This window comes from Mirounga angustirostris, unplaced genomic scaffold, assembly GCF_029215605.1.
Source record: "Mirounga angustirostris isolate CCGP_5_RB_7025 unplaced genomic scaffold, mMirAng1.0.hap1 SCAF_9, whole genome shotgun sequence".
In the NCBI taxonomy this organism is placed as follows: Eukaryota; Metazoa; Chordata; class Mammalia; order Carnivora; family Phocidae; genus Mirounga; species Mirounga angustirostris.
In genome coordinates, this window is record NW_026991717.1 from 85,499,058 (window position 1) to 85,517,238 (window position 18,181).

At 32.8% G+C, this 18,181-nt stretch overlaps 1 protein-coding gene across 8 annotated transcripts in view; it reads left to right on the forward strand.

The window, feature by feature from the left end:
* MIPOL1 (mirror-image polydactyly 1) overlaps positions 1–18,181 on the forward strand; it is a 318,590-nt gene that overhangs the window by 148,836 nt on the left and 151,573 nt on the right. For all 8 annotated transcript variants that reach the window (XM_045900733.3, XM_045900736.3, XM_045900731.3 and 5 more), the window contains one exon: positions 9,449–9,556. In XM_045900733.3, coding sequence (XP_045756689.1) covers positions 9,449–9,556 — 108 coding nt within the window. The remainder of the gene's footprint in view (positions 1–9,448; positions 9,557–18,181) is intronic.

Here is an 18,181-nt window from a genome sequence, read left to right on the forward strand (position 1 = left end):
ATTGTGATGAAGTCCATTTTATATTTTTTATTTAATGTCACTTGAAGGCTTAGAAGGTTATGCTTAACACAGTTTCAACTGTTTTTTTATCTTAAGATAAATTTTTACTCTAAGATGTTTTCTCCTAAGATTTTTATAGTTTTGGCTTTTACATTTAGTTCTGTGATCAATTTTAAGTTAATTAAGTTAATTAAGTTAATTTTTCTATATGTCTTAAGAAAGTTGTCTAACTTCATTTTTTTGCTTGTGGCACTTGATTGATTTTAGACCAGGACATCAGGTCAGTCCAGTGAGGAGAGGTAAGTCAGCAAATAGTGGTGCAGCAGCTACCCAGTAGGGAGTAAAAAGGACTCTTCCTTCATGCTGTAATCAAAAATAAAGTCATGGTGAATTTTAGACCCAAACAAGAAAGCTAAAATTTGAGAGATATTGTTAGAAACTTGAGGAAAAATATCTTTATTACATTGGGATAGCCAGGCATTTTAAAAAGGACAGAAAGAGCTCTAACCATAATGAAAATATTTGATAAATCTGCCTTTAATAAAATTAAAAATTAATACTCCTCAAAGGCAAACTTTTAAGAAAATGAAAAGGTAAACCATAGCCTGGGAGAAAATATTTTCAATTCATGTATCTGACAGAGGACTTATATTAAATATATTTAAATAATTCCCACAAATAGATAATAAGAAGATAAACACCCCCCCCTCAAAAATGGGCAGAAGACCGGAAGAGAAACTTCACAAATGTCCAGTGAACACATGAAAATATTATAATTTGTAAATAGGAAAACACAAATTTAAATGTGATACTACATCACATGCACTGTGACATCTGAAATTAAAAAACTGACAACAAATATTGGTGAGGATGTCAGCAACCAAAATTCTGATCCACTGTTAATGTAAGATGGTACAACCTGTTTTGAAAACTGCTTGGCAGTTTCTTGTACAGTGAAACAATATCCACTCTGTGACATAGCAATTCCATTTCTAGATGTTTACCCAAAGAAAATGAAAACAAATGTACATTGTAAGACTTTTAGAGGAATGTTTATAGGAGCTCATTCATAATATCCAAATACTGAAAACAACTCAAGTTCCAGTCATTAACAGGAAAATAGATTATGGTATATTCATAAATGGAATACTGTTTTGCATGAAAAGAATGAACTATTTATGCACACAAACAGATGAATTTCCAATATATAGTTGATTGAAATAAGTTAGACAAAAGGTTACAGACTTAAAAGTTCCATTGTTTTTTATGAAGTTAAAAGAATAGGTGAAATAATTCATGGTATTTCAAATCAAACAATGTTAGTTTATGGCTCTTAATGCAGATTAGCTGAAAGAGGGTAGTTGTCTAGATTTAAAAATTTGTCAAAAACTAAATGAAGTATACACTCGAAATCTGTGCATTTCACTCCATATAAATTTCACCTAAAATAAAACCCCTACAATGGTTTGGCTTATGAGGTATGGTAAAAGTCTTCCATTCGGGGCGCCTGGGTGGCTCAGTTGGTTAAGCGACTGCCTTGGGCTCAGGTCATGATCCTGGAGTCCCGGGATCGAGTCCCACATCAGGCTCCCTGCTCGGCGGGGAGTCTGCTTCTCCCTCTGACCCTCCCCCCTCTCATGTGCTCTCTATCTCATTCTCTCTCTCAAATAAATAAATAAAATCTTTAAAAAAAAAAAGTCTTCCATTTGCTTTGATACATTTTTTTTCTCTACTTCTATGTCTTCTTTCCTCTGGTTTTTGGGCCCTCTTTTACTATCTAGAATCTGGGTGTCTTACTACTCTTCTTTCCTTATTATGGCCCTTCTTGCATTACCGTACTGCTGCTGTATCCCAAACTTTTAAAGGTGTTGACTTCATGCTTCTTAATTGGGAGTTAATTGAAAGGCATATCATTAAATAGTCATTGTTTACATTTATAATTTTTCATCTTAGGAAACATAAATAATGCTTTTTTTGTATCTCTGTTTTGGAAATTAGTTATTTTTATTCTCATATACTTTTTTCAGATTTTTTTTTTTTTAAGATTTTATTTATTTACTTGAGAGAGAGACTGAGATAGAGAGAGCATGATGGGGGGAGGGCCAGAGGGAGAAGCAGGCTCCCTGCCGAGCAGGGAGCCCGATGCGGGACTCGATCCCGGGACTCCAGGATCATGACCTGAGCCGAAGGCAGTCGCTTAACCAACTGAGCCACCCAGGCACCCTTTTTCAGATATTTTTATACTGTATTTATATTTGTAGGTATATCAATTGACTAAATATTGTTTAGTGCATATGCCTTTAATTTTAAAAGGAAATTAATATGAAAAAATAAGATCTCTTTAAATGAAATTCACATTATTAATAAATATGCATTAGATAGCTTCAGTGAACCAGGTGCTAGGTTTGCCCTGGGATCATAAGTGGATGTGAGGGACAGTGCCAAGCAGATGGAGAATTTAGCATGTCCAAATTAGAGCAAAGTGTGCAGTTGGGAGGAATGAGAAAGTATGAAATGGGTCTGGGTCATGAAATGCTGCTGTTATTTTCCAAAACGTGGTTTTATTTCTGGAAGCAAAGGGAGAGCCAATAAAGGATACCAAGATAGGGTAGGTAGGAGTTAGTGTGATCAATCAGAGATGTATTCTAGAAATAGCTCTCTGAAATATTTATTAGCTCTGAGATGCAACCTGAAAACACATGCACTCATTGGGTATGAATGAACTGTGTTAAAAGATAATGATTCTATGTACTAGCTAGTCCATATTCCATTCTGATCTATGTTGAATATTTTCTTATGTCAGATCTATGTACTACCTTAGAAATTATCTGTATCTCTAATTGTTCAAAGTTCAAATTTTAAAATGTCATCATTGTTAACTTTTCCTGTAGTCCTCTTTCCATTCCTTTTGCTATTGGACATATGTGTGCACTCTATACATTTTTGTGATAAACTGAATTACATTGCATGAAATTGAATCCTTATTAGTTCCATGACTTTGAAGAAGTTATTAATACTCTCTGCTTCTACTTAATTGTATCCTATTATTACAATATCTAACTCATAGGTCCACATGAAGATTTGCTGATTAACACAATGTAAAGTGCTTAGAACAGGGCCTCGCACATACTAATTTTCACTAAGAGTTGATTGACTATCATTAGTATATGTGTATTAACCTTTATTCTGATATAGAGATGCAAACCATGATTTTTTCAAATGAATAGCTTTTTAAACTCATATAATAAACAGTATTACAAAAATGATATTTTAGTAATAGCATGCTAAATAAATACCTATATGCATGTTGATACCTTTGAAAATAATTGTCATGTTTACTAATCCTTTTACTTTGTGATTTAAAATGTTTCTTTAATCTTTTTTTGAATAATTCAGTAGTTTAAAATGAGTCTGGAGGCTCCTGGGTGTCTCAGTGGGTTGTGTCTGACTCTTGATTTTAGCTCAGGTCTCAATCTCAGGGTAGTGAGTTCAGGCCCCGTGTTGGGCTCCACGCTGGGTGTGGAGCTTACTTTAAAAAAAAATGAGTATAAATTACTGTATTTGTTATTAAATCCCTAGTTATTTACTTTCTTATGGTGTTTTTAAAATGTGTATATATAATTAAGTTATATATGTGTGTGTGTGTGTGTGTGTGTATAAATCTGTAGAAACATGTCATTGCCTGGCATGTTGCCTGGTGGGTGCCGGTATATTGTCTAGTGGGTGCTCAATGAATATTTACTGAATAACTATGTTTTCTATATGTTTTATATGTGTGTGTATATACACACATCAGCTACAGTACATGTGGTTTTAGAGACTTGTTCACATAATTATTGTTTTTCTTTTTTAATCTTTGGTATTTTTAGACCTCTGAGTATTGTATAAATATTCATTTAAACCAAGTTATTGGTATTTTTCCAGGGCTTTGAAGAAACAAGTTACCCTTTGAATTTGAAAACTCTTTATTCCAAGTTATTGCAATGTGAGAAACAATAACAATAAGTTATTGTTTTTAAATCTAAAATGAAGTGATTTTTAAAGATTCTTCTAAATGAAAAAGAATAAAAACTTATTTATATAATCCTAAGTGCTTCCAAACATCTGCAGTTCAAAGTACATAATTCACATTGACACCAGAGTGTAGTTTCTGTTTTGACTGGAAGAGTCTGGTATTATTTTTTGTCTGCAAAGGAAAGAATTGTATAGTATCCAAGGGGGAAGACATTTTATTGTATGCAATCAAAATGATCAGTGACTGAAAGCAGATTGCACAGGAGGAGAAATGGCAGCTGTTAAAAACTTATATAAGAGAACTTTTTGTTAAAAACTTGTCATGGTAATCTTTCAGAAAGTACACATAATACATTATATGTTAAAAAAAAAAAAGAAGACAGTAGGAAGGGAAAAATGAAGGGGGAGAAGTTGGAGGGGGAGACAAACCATGGGAGACTATGGACTCTGAGAAACAAACTGAGGGTTCTAGAGGGGAGGAGGGTGGAGGGATGGTTAGCCTGGTGATGGGTATTAAAGAGGGCACGTACGGCATGGAGCACTGGGTGTTATACGCAAACAATGAATCATGGAACACTACATCAAGAACTAATGATATAATGTATGGTGATTAACATAACAATAAAAAGATACCTTACAAATAAAAAAAAGTACACATAAACTAAAACAATCATAACAATGTATTGTCTGCTTGGTATAATTCTTCAGAATTTATAATAAGAAATAAGAGGAAAATACTGCTGAAAACAGATCTTGTATTAAATATGGGCCAAATTCAGTTTATAAAAATTTGCCATCAATTTTTATGTTTTATATGTTTAGTTCATTCACATTATAGAATTAGTTTGGCTTGTTTATAGAGAAAAATTTAATCCTTCTTATCAGTGAACTTAGAAACCATAGAATCTCTGAGCCCTTGAGATATTTGTACCCTGCTACAACTGTCCAGCTTTTTAAATTTATATCTCCCACTCATTTATTCCTTCTCACATTATTTTGAAGGAAATTTGCCAGACAGAATATCCTTTTTATCTATAAATTTTATTGTGTCTTTCTAGAAGATATCAACTGTTGCTTAAAACATAATCTCATTATCACAACAAAAATATTAACAAATAAAAAACATTGTGAAACATGACTACTTTTCAAATTCCAGTGATCTCATAAATATTGTAACTTTCCTCTTTATTTTGAATCTATACTTAAGAATTACACATTGCAGGGGCGCCTGGGTGGCTCAGTTGGTTAAGCGACTGCCTTCGGCTCAGGTCATGATCCTGGAGTCCCTGGATTGAGTCCCGCATCGGGCTCCCTGCTCAGCAGGGAGTCTGCTTCTTCCTCTGACCCTCCCCCCTCTCATGTGCTCTCTCTCATTCTCTCTCTCTCAAAAAAAAAAAAAAAAATCTTTAAAAAAAAAAAAGAGTTTCACATTGCAGATGATTGAATTGACTCTTAACACCTCTTTTTAATTTATAGATTCCCCTTCTATCTCTTTTTATCCATTAAATTTTTAAATTTTATTTAATTTTTTAGGTAGGCTACTCGCCCAGTGTGGAGCCCAACGTGGGGCTTGAACTCACAATCCTGAGATCAAGACCTGTACGCTTAACTGACTGAGCCACCCTGATGCCCCCTTGGAATTTATTTTTTAAACAAAATGAGAATTTTTCTTGTAGAGTTACCTTGTTCATTCATTGCATCTCTTTAGTGTCATTTAATATGTTCCTCTCTATTCTATTCATATGGCAGTTTGATCTATAGGCTTGATCAGATTTAGATTAATTTTTATACCAAGACTGCAGGTGGTTTTGTGTTTTATCTGGGAATGCATGTTGGTTTGTGAAAGAACTATGTTACTAGCAGTTCAGTACTATATTAATGATCTCAGTATAGTAATGATTTCAAAATTGTGATATTCTAACATTCCCTTTTTTTTATTAGCTTGAATATTTCTGTAGTGATTTTCTTATCTATTGTTTGATTACCTAGTGGTAAACTTTATATAAGAAAGGGTAGTAGATGAATTCTTGGCTTACTAGTATTCCCCAATAGTGATAGAATTAGTTTTTTAAGAATTTTATTGTCATTATAAACTCAAAATTTAAACATATAGTGTGTGTTACAATATATTTCAGTTACTATCCTTATTTGATCATATTCTTTTCTCTTTAGCTGGTGGGGGACTTTTCAAGTTGTCTCCTGAGTCCTTTCTGAGTCTCTTTGATACAAAACTTCTGCTAAGCACACATGTTACTGGATCGTATTGTACATTTCTTGTCCCAGAGCTGGAGTCAGCCATATATCCACAGAGTCCTGTATTTTTAGTAAGAAATGGTACTTGGACCCACAGGGTAGGTGCTGGGAGTACTCATTGCTACTGGGTTTCCTGTTATTTCTACCAAATTTCAATGGGCAAAACTAGGAAATATATAAACTCACATTTTTTTAAAGATAAAACTCTTTGTATCCTTGTACTGATACTTCCAATGCAAATTCTGAACTAAAGGGTTTTTTATTTAACCTATTTTATCTTTCGTCTTTATCTTTAGTCTCATATGATGAGAATTCTAGTTCGCAGGGACTCTAACAGTATACAGATAGCATTTACCTAAGTTCAATTTGAGTATTAAAAAAAATTTTAAGGGGCGCCTGGGTGGCTCAGTTGGTTAAGCGTCCAGCTCTTGATTTTGGCTCAGGTCATGATCTCAGGGATCATGGGGATCACTCCACATCCTGGCTCTTCGCTCAGCAGGGAGTCTGCTTGTCTCCCTCTCCTTTCATCCCTCCCCCAACTCAAGTGCGTGTGCGTGCTCTCTCTCTCTCTGTAAAATAAAATAAATAAATCTTTAAAAAGATAAAAATTTAAAAAATTTAAATATAAAAATGTAAGAAACCTAGGTTTCAATTTATTCAATAGAACTTTTAATGATATTAATATTTGGCAGAATATGATTAGGGAAGATATTGTGTTACTTTTAATGGTGTTACTTCAAAATGAAACTCTAAAACCATAGAACAAATTACATTATTCTTGATTTAGGGACATACATTTTCTCTGGCATTTGTCTTGTTTCTTTCCATTCATGAAAGTAGGAAGGATCACTAAACACTTGAAAGTATAGCCCTTTAGGACACTTGCTAGTTTGAGTGGTCCCTGGGCCTTATTTTCTATCCCTCTTGTACTTCATGGCCATGAAAACTGAGCCCAAGTATGCAATGTGGATAAATGCCCTTGGGTTCAAAAATAGCTTTATTGTTCTTAAACCATACTTCTCTGTTTGGCTATAGTATTTTGTATTTTGTGGATCATGTAGGTAGGAAAGAAGTCTCTATCCTTGGGTTATTTCTAATTTACTTAGAAACACAAAAAACAGGTGGTCAGACAACTTGTGACTGTGATTTCTCACTTTCTCCAGATAGACCCTTGATGTTTCTACCTTTTCTCCTGTATTCTTCCTCCTTCAGCTTATAAAATCATGTTCCCCAAATAAGCCCAACTCAGATGTCATCTGCTCTGTGAGACATTCTTTTATCCCATAACCAAATTATCTACCCCACCTTTGTAACATCCTAGGTCATGTTTAGTCATTCCATTTAAGTACTTAATATGTAATAATTTTGTATTAAAATTAATTGAAAATGTAGAGGATAATAAAGAATACTTCTACTAGATTGTGATGCTCACTGCTATGTCTTACTCATTTTCATGCCTCATGATTTGTGTCTTCACAAAACATTTGTATTTTGGTTGCATTTGTGACCAAATACTTGAATTGTTACAAGCTAAAAAGGGACAGCTATAGAGTTTAATGTTTAATCATGTGTCCCTTCCAAATAAAGGCCAGATGATGTCATGTCAGAAAGGTTTCAGTCAAATAATTTTTAAAAATGTGATAAGTGAATTAAGTTATCACACAGCACATGTTGGAATAGACATGACAACCTGAAATGATCTGCCACTGTATCAGTCAGTACTGTATTATATTTACAGAACTTAATTTCAGCAAAACTTTATCTGCTAAGTTAAATTAATATTTTAAAGTCTTGATTTTGTGATTATTATTTTACTTCATTTATAAATGTATTTTGGTTTTATAATTACATATGCAGGAGGCATGTATACTCAGTGTTATATTTGTAAAACATCATTATATAAGTCAATATCACCAGTTTGGTAAAACTTTTTCTTTTAAGTGGATTTGTATCTTACTCAAGCAGGAGAAATACTGATACAGGCTAAAGAATATTATACAGGTCAGAGGCAAAAGAAATCAATGTCAGATGCCAATTTAGATTATGACTGTATCTGGAATGTATCATAATAATGATTTTTAATTCATTAGGGCAACTAGTCTTTTGTCAAATAATCTAGAATTAATTTTGTCTAGGTCTTGAATCAGTATGTGTATTTATTTATTGGTTGTTACTTAAATATGCTAATTTTTTAGGTTTATTTATTTTTTTTAATAATCTCTACATCCAACACAGGGCTCAAACTCATGACCCCAAGATCAAGAGTTGCATGCTCTCAATATTCTAATTTAAGGAGTAATTTTTAACTTTTTCCTGGAAGATGGGTTTAGTACTGTATTCCTTTAGCTAATCCCCCAGATATCTTCATATGGTCCTGAATGACAACACATCACTTTATATCCTGTACAGTTATTGTGTAAAATGTTTGATATATTTATATGAAGATTTTGTATTCAAATGGCATGGTACTTCAGTTATTTTTTTCAAAATAGATGCCCATTTATGCTTTTATTTATAATTTATTTTTTAAAATTTTCATATATTCCCAGTAGGTCAGAATATCATTTCATATGTTTGTTATCACTTGTTTTACTTAAAAATAAGGTTTAGTCAAAAAAGAAATTAAAAACACTTGTTTCCTTAGTTGTTTCCAAACCTTGTAGCACTCTATAGTTATTACTTTTTTCCTTACACAATTGTTTCTTTAGATGTTTCTAAAAATCTAAAAAACCTCTTACTGTATATTTTATGATAATTGTTATTTTTAAAAATTTAATAAAAATTCATCACAGAATATCGTATCGTGGTTTACATAGAACCCCGTTTGATTTTTAGAAGCATGCTTTTATTCAGCCGAAAGATATAAAATAAAAACTGTTTGATCAGTGAAGAAAACATTTTTCAATGTAGTTTGACCTTAATTTTATGAAAAAATAAGTTATTTTTCTAATTTTATGGTAATATTTAGATTAATAAAAGACAAACAACTGCAATTGAATTGCCAGACTACTATAAACATATGTTCATATTCATCATTACTTTTAACTTACTATTCTTGTTGCAAAAGATACCTTGTCTTTTAGAGAATGCAGTGGTATTATTTACATTAATTCATGTGGCTTGTTTGGGGAAAAAAAATGCTATAACTCCTTTACTTAATGGGATTCTTCCCCTGTGGCAGTGCAAACGGCTAGAGCAGGAGCTTCATCATCTGAAAGAGCAGAACCAGACTTCAGCAAACAACATGAGACATCTGACTGCTGAAAACAATCAAGAACGTGCTCTGAAGGTAAATCTCCATTCCTTCTTACAGGCAAATTAAGGTTGTAAGCCCTTGGTGCCAGCTTTCTGTGCTGCATATATCAGTTGTGTACATTTAAGCAGAAGTGAGCTGTGGTGTTTGCCGACAACCCCTTCTTTAAACACAGATACAGCACCCTTCTGTTAGGGTATTATTTTATTTCGTGTATGTGTACATGAAAACAACATATTTTCTGAATTTTGCGTGGTGGTATATTAATACTTTGGGTATGTGTTCATTCTGTTTCTGATTTTATGGTATACTGTTATCTTTTGTAGTTAGTAAAAAGTGGCACACTAAAAGGGAAAAAAATTAAACCATGAGCCTTTTCGTCACATCAATATTTATTACACTAATCTTGTGATATTATTAACCCACAGAACTGGCACTCCCTGAAGGGTATGTGAATATGTTTGCGAATTGAAATAGTTCTTAAAATGTTACTTATTACAAGAAAAGAGAGAAAATATAGTCTACTGGAACTTGAAACAAGTGAAGTGTATGTTTCATGACAAGAAGTTCTTTTTCATTGTAATAGAGATCCAATAATCACGAAAAAGGACGTCACTTTGATTCTACTACTTACATATTTTTTCTTATGGTACTTAGGACTTTCCATTCTCCTTCTTTGTCTTTGTCTCAATTCCTAGCATAGCACCTGTGACATAGTACTAGTTCCTGCCCTCAAGGTGCTTACTTTCTCATTAACTGGTTAAAAATAAAAAGAAAACCATATCCCCAGGAAACAGAAAAGATTCATCATTTTTGTGATTGTGTAGTAAGAAAAAGTGTGCCATCAAGAATATTGTATTGTACTTTGTTGTCTTAAATTCATTTTTGCTACAAATTACAGGAGAATATTATGGCATTAGCAGTGTAACTCACTAGACCAGAATTATCTACCAAAATTGAGAAAAATGGTGACATTTTGAAGTGGAAAATGTTTCGTCTATCCAAAAAGTGTGAAGTTTGGTTGAAGTCAGATTTTTCTACAACTGTGTTGAGCGTCATTTTGAAATTTTCAGAGAGTAGTTAGGAATTTGTGATAACTTTGTTGTCATTGTTTAATGCACGTTCTCTTCTTTTCTCTCAAATTTATAGACTAGAACAATAAATTGGAAAAAAAAGAAATGTAGATTCTTGATCACTTTTTAATTACCCCTCCTTGGGGTAACTTGCCCTATGATTAAAATTTAGTATAATAATTTTTTCAAATGTATACTTGCAAATCGATAGTAACTTTGTTTTAAAGGCAGTTTCCATTATATATGCCAATTTATTATCAGCATCAGGGGACAGATTTCATGTGCTATATGTGACATGGCTATTTCCATATAAAACAGACCTAGAATTAAATTCTAGTTTGTTAAGTACATAATAATACCACAGTCCTTATTCTGGCTTTCTTTGTTGTCTATTTGTGTTAAACTGAATTAAATGGCACCTGCTATTTATGGAGAGAAAGAAATGCACATTTCTAAGAGGTTATTAAAATTAGAAGGTTACATGTAGACCAAAAAAACCAGGAAGTTCAAAACCAAACAAAACAAAATCCCTATAAAATAGAAATCTCTATAAACTACAGACTATATAAAACAATATATAAACAAAGCTACATTTTTACTCCTGACAAATATACTATGTTAAAATCTTTTCTAGTTTCTCACCTTTTTCTGCATAAGTGTCAGATTTTTCTGTTGTCTTTTAATCCTTCATAACTTCATCCATTCACTAACCAACTTAACTTTTTTGTAGAGTAAGGATGGGAGGAAGAATTTTTAAAAACTCATCAATTTAGTCTTTTTAAAGCTCCAGTGTTCATTTTCACTCTTTTAAAAATGTCTGTCTTGTATAAGACTGGCTTCAAATCACTTTTTAGTTGACATGACAAATGTACATGACATATCTACCATTGTAGTATCATACATGCTATCCTTTCTCATGAGAAACCTTAAATTTATTATATATTTATATCTGCTTTATTCTGAATCATTTTTTAAAAATTATTCTTACCATGGGCACCTGGGTGGCTCAGTTGGTTAAGCGACTGCCTTCGGCTCAGGTCATGATCCCGGAGTCCTGGGATCGAGTCCCACATCGGGCTCCCAGCTCAGCGGGGAGCCTGCTTCTCCTTCTGACCCTATCCCCTCTCATGCTGTTTCTCTCTCTCTCTCTCTCTCTCTCAAATAAATAAATTAAAAAAATTTAAAAAAAAAACTATTCTTACCTTCCAGGGATGATGTTCTTTCTTTCTTTGGTGTTTTGGTTACTGCACACTGTGTCTTCAAGTTGCCGTATAAGTTATGAGTAATAAGTATATTACCAAGCTATCTAATGAATCAGCTTTTCGTCTCCTTTCTCAGCAGTATGCCTGTCTTTTACAGTGCACCTACAAGTATCATTTTTTTGTTAACTCATTCAATATTTAGTTAGTATCTAAATAAGCTTTAGGAAGAAATTTTAAAAAGAGTCAATGTCTCTAGGAGCTTTCGGTCAGTCAATAATACTTCTAGTATTTTATCATAAATAGTACTATTATTGATAATCAGTAAAAGGTAAATTTGACTAGGATAAGAGCTGAAAAATTAATGCTTTATTTAATTGTGTAATGTTGAAATTCATAAAGGAAACAGTACTAGAGATATGTTTGGGAAAAATCCAAGTTAATGATCATACATTGTATAGAACTTTCCAATTAATTATGGCAAATACATGATTATCATACAAGGAAATACTTTTTAATATTGCAGTGCTATTCAAATAATGTCTTTGTTTATTCTAATAACCTGGAAATCCTAAATTATTTTTTATGGTAGAGCATAAAATCGGATTTTTGGTGATCATATAAGCATTATTTTTGAAGTAGCATGGAATTATACTAGCTAAATTTGCTAGCATGGCACTTTTTCCCCCTACTTTTATGATGTTTGCAGTTTTCCCTAATAACAAGTAAAACACAGTGGTACCTAGGATGAAGGGCTAAATTTATACTGATACTAGTCTATACCTTGAGAGTTACTTTAAAAAAAAAAAAAAGAGCTTATCATCTCATTTAAAATAAATTTTACCTATTTATGTTAAGAAATTGGTTTCTTGAAGAATACAGTTTTGGACATTTAATGTTTTTAAATGAGTTTACATTAACCATAAATATGCAGACATCAGACTTAAGAAATTTCATATATACTGCCTTTTTTCCCTCTTCCATTTTATTTATCGTCTTTATCATACATCTTTAACTTTCTACAGTTGAGCTTCTCCACTGTAATTCCATTGAAAGCCCTTCATTCTTAGATTATAATTGACCTCTGATTATTAAACCTGTGAAACTTATTCTCTATCCTACTCAGTATCCCAGTCAATGTAACTAGAATACATTTCCATTTTGTTGGCCCTGCCCTTTTGAAAACTTTCCTATAGTTCTCTATTGCTATATCCTCATCATTTTTTTCTTTGATTGCTATTCTTTAGCTGGTGCCTCCTTTTCTACCTATTCCCAAGTTATGTGATTAGTTCCTTATTATTCTTTAAAAAAAAAAAACTTTTTTAGAGCAGTTGTAGATTCACCACAGCAGAATTGAGCAGAGAGTGCAGAGTTCCCACATACCTCCTGCCTTCACACATGTACAGGCCCCCAGTGCCCAACACCAGAGTGGTATATTTGTTACAGTTCACAAATCTATATCAGTGTAACCCACAGTCCTTAGTTCACATTAATCTATGCATTCTGACAAATATACATGACATATCTACCATTGTAGTATCATACAGAAGAGTTTCACTCTAAAAATCCTCTGTGTTCTACCTCTTTATTTTTCTCTCCTCCTAATACCTGCTAGCCATTAATCTTTTTACTGTTTCCATAGTTTTGCCTTTTCCAGAATGTCATATAGTTGGAATCATACAGTATGTATTCATTTAAACTTTCACCATACCTTTTGATGGCTGTGTAGCTCATTTGTTTTAATGTTTATTATTCCATTTTCTGGGTGTACACAGTTTATTTATCTATTCACCTACTGAAGGATATCTTGGTTGCTTCCAGATTTTGGCAGTTATGAATAAAGTTGCTGTGAACATCCATTTGGAGAATTTTTTTGACATATATTTTTCAACTCATTTAGATAGATACCAAGGACTGCAGTTTGCTGGATTGTATGATTAGAATATTCTTGTAAGAAACTACCAAACTGTCTTCCAAAGTAGCTGTGATATTTTTCATTCCTTCCAGTAATGAATGAGTTTTTGTTGTTTCACTTTCTTGTCAGCATTGGGAGTTTCTTTTATTGTAGCCTTGTTTGTTCTAATTTCATCCATTCCTACAATATCACCTATTATTTATGTCCTAATGACTACCTCTTCTGCCCTTCCACTTAGATATCTTAATGTTTCCTTACCCTCAACAAGTTTGAAAACAAATCACTAATTTGACTCCCTAAGCCTTTTCTCCCTGGAAAGAAGTCAGGACCTGAGACTAACACTATTGACTGTATAACTTAACATTTATTCCCAATCATATTCTCCTTTGTTTGTCTTTACTATAAAAGCAGGAGAAGTTAAACACTTTCTTAGCCTTTCTTTTTGCCAATGTGACATAAGACGAATTCTACAGCAGGGGAGAGAGAAGTTGGAGAGTCTCTGGAAAAGTTTTTGTTTCCCTCACATAGGACAGATGTAGCAGGCACCATTCCTTTCTTTCTTATTACCTTGAACACTTCCTTGCTGCCTGGAAGTGCAGCAGCCATTTTATAGCCATAAGGAAAACACCGGAGAGAAGCTGGCCATTAACATCAATTAAGCCCCTTAGCCTATGAGCTACTTTGAGAACATTAAGCACCCATACCCTGATTTCTTTTTCTGGTGATAGACATACCCTATATTTTAAATTGCTCCTAATAGTTTTCCATTATTTACTTCCAAATTGATCAGTTAATATCTATTAATCAATGATACTACCATGCTCCTTAGACATGTAGGCTAATATAGTTGACATAATTTTCATATTCTTTTTTTAAGCTGTCATCCACCATAAAGCAGTGGGACATCCAGTATTATCAATTCTGTAACAATGATTTCTCGCCCATTTTCCCTCCTATTCTTATTATCTTACCTCTACCCTATGTCAGGTTCATGATCTAGACGATAATATTACAGACATACCTCATTTTATTGTGCTTTACTTTATCGCACTTCACAGATCATACATTTTCTGCAAATTGAAGGTTTGTGGCAACCGGATGCCAAGCAAGTCTATTGGAGCCATTTTTTTTCAACAGCGTTTGCTCACTTTGTGTTTTGGTAACTCTTGTGCAGTATTTCAAATTTTTTCATTAGCATTAATTTTGTTATGGTGATTTGTGATCAGTGATTACAACTCACTGAAAGCTCAGATGATGGTTATCATTTTTTAACAATATTTTTTATTATGTTAATCACCATACATTATATCATTAGTTTTTGATGTAGTGTTCCATGAAAAATAAAGTATTTTTTAATTAAGGTATGCACATTTTGTCTTTTTAGACATGATGCTATTGCACAGTTAATAGAATATAGTATAGTGTAAACATATCTTTTATATGCACTGGGAAATAAATTCATTTGAGTTGCTCTGTTGCAATATTCGCTTTATTGCAGAGGTCTAGAAGCAAACCCATAATATTTCTGAAGTATGACTGTACCCTCCTAACTAACTCTTCTGTCCTCAGTTTCTCACCTCTGTAACCAGTCATCACTTTCATTTGCAATCATTCTAAAACACAAGTGACACTTTGCTACTCAAAAACTTTCACTGTCTTGCTATTTTCAACAGTATGAGAAAATAGAGATATCCTGAATGACCCTTCTGATTTAAAAAAGAAATGAAAAAGGATGGCTAAAATTTATAATTTAAGTTTATTTTACAACAACATTATAGAGAAGGCAGGAAGATAAGGAATTTACAAAGGCCTAAAACAAAGTAGAAATGCGGGCGGGAGGCAGGGGAGGGGAACTTGAAAAGTAAGTGATTGCCTGAAGTTGTCTTTCACCCTGAGAGCATTTGTCAAACCTTGGTGAATTTTCCATTTTAATGGTTTCAAGGGCAAGACAAACAAGAGATAGAGCCTGGAGCCTGTTTAAGCCAGAGAGTGTAATGAGATATCCTCTCTTGAAGCTGGTATCATAATGGCCACACCATTAGTGTTTAGGTGAACAAGAGTCAAGCCCTTCCTACAAAATAAGGTAACAAAGGAATTTGACTTTCTTGACTGCGGAGGGAGTGAAATCACTGAGAATTCATCTTCCTTGTCCAGCTTTCAGGCAGGCAGGTTTAGAACCACACAGGTTGCCTGAATTCTTGCTATTTGTGTAGTTCTAAAAGCTGAGGATTTAATTGAAGTAGTCCTACCCTGGAGGGGCCCATAAACAACAAACCAAAGCAAATTACTTTCCAGTTAGCCTCTAATATTTCTTGTAGATAAAATTTCAAAGACCCAGAGCTATCAAAAAACACATAAGAGAAAAAAGCACTTCTAATGAAAGTTAGTGAAAACATAAGGCAGCAGAATCATATACTTCAACAACAAATAGTTTAGGTATTCTAATTATTAGTCACAGAATATAAGTGTTTAAGTAATATCTTTACAAATAGATGCTTGAAAATAAGAGCAAGAAAAATGACCAAAATGATCAAGTAAATTTGGGAAAACTAAAAAGATTGAATTTACAGAAATTAATAAAATAATTAAAATTAAACAGCACATAGGTTTAACAACAGATTACATACAATGTAAGAAACTATTAGTGAACTGGTAGATCTGAACCAAGTATGGAAATGGAAGCCCGAAAGACGAAGAAATGAAAAATATAAATAGATGTTGACACAAAAGATAGAGTGAAAAGATCTAAAATAAATCATTTAGAATTCTAGAGTCGATAATATAGGGAAAGGAAAAAGGCAAGATACAAAGAAATCATGACTGAGCATCTTCCAGAATTGTCAAATGACAAAAGCCTTAGATCCAGGGATACCAAATGAATTCTAAGTATGGCAAAGTAGAAGAAACTGCAGAACATTGAAGTTAAAGCTGTTAAAAACAGCCATTAGAAAAGACATATTTAACAAAGGAATAGCATTTAGACTCACTGACTTCTCAATAGCAATAATGGAATAATTTCTTAAATATCCTGAAAGCAACAATGGGAATAATTCCTTAAATATGCAGAGAGAAAGTAACTGTCAAGAGCAAGAGTGAAATAATGGTCAGATAAATAAAAAACTTCAGTTGCTTTCTATTATGTATAGAGTATAATCCAAACCTCCTAATTTAAGACTTAAGAATTTAAGACTCCACACTACAATTTTAGCCTGTTTTTTTTTTTAATTTTCCTTCTTGTGTCTTTTACTTTTTTTTTTTTTTTTTTTTTTTACTATTTCTCTCTTTGTAGTCTTGATAAACCCTAACCATCCCCCACTACTTCCTAAATATGTCATATTCTTTCATTTCCTCTGGTCTTTACTTCTGTTATGACTTAATTAATTCTGTATTTAGTATCAGTTGATTGCTTACATGTCATCTCTAAATCAAAAACTTCTTGAACATAAGGAATCGTAGCCTTTTCAGGTTGCTGTTCTCTTGGAATTTAGCACATTGTTGAACTCATTACATAATCACTAAGTATTTGAAATCAGAAATTAGTTTTAATCTATCCTGGTTGAAGTCAACATATTTATTATTTACTAAGTTCAAGACATGGAGGATATGGAATTATTCCAGAATAATGTCTTCATAGTCACTAACTGGGCCCAATTAAAACTCTCTAGAAAGATTTCTGTCTTGTGCTAAAGTGTCTTCACTCATGAATTGAACAATGCAGTGTCAGGAATTCTAGTTTTTCACTATTGGCTTAAGAATATCGATAGAATGGATTTTTGTTTATGCATTTTTTTTTTCCTTTGCTATTTAGAGTTCACTGCAGGATAAGCTCTTTTAAGAGAATGAGTAAATAGCAAGCACTATTAATTACATTTGATAGTAAATAATAATATAATTTCTTATGATGAAATCATATATTGAGATGAGTTATTAGTCATTCGCTTATATTGGCCATGTAAATGGACTGTCTTTGATATGCCCAGATGATATCACCTTTCTACTGTTTGTGGAGTATGGTTTTAGATTATTTTCTAGTGGATAACTGCAGTAATAGATCTTAAATTTAAAATCCTGAATTTCTCCATTCACTAGCTATATAGCATTGGGGAAATCTGAGCATTGGCTCCTACATTTGTAAGATAATGAGAGCAAATATATTGTACAATTGAGAAAATGTTGGACAATCTATAAAGTAGGACACATTATCCCATATGGTGTGGTAGTAGAAAGAACATTTGTGTAGGGGTCAGATACCTGTTTTCTTGTCTGCTGTACCACGAACAAACTATATGATCTTGTCAAATTATTTTATATCTTTAAAACGAGGAAGTTTAAAAACATTTGGAGTCATTTAAATTAGAAAATGTGGTTTTATAAATTTGTGGTGTTATATCATAGATATATATTTATGAGATGATGAATTCAGGCCCACATACATTCTGCATTAAGGGAAGAGCCGTCCATTTTAAGCTAGTAT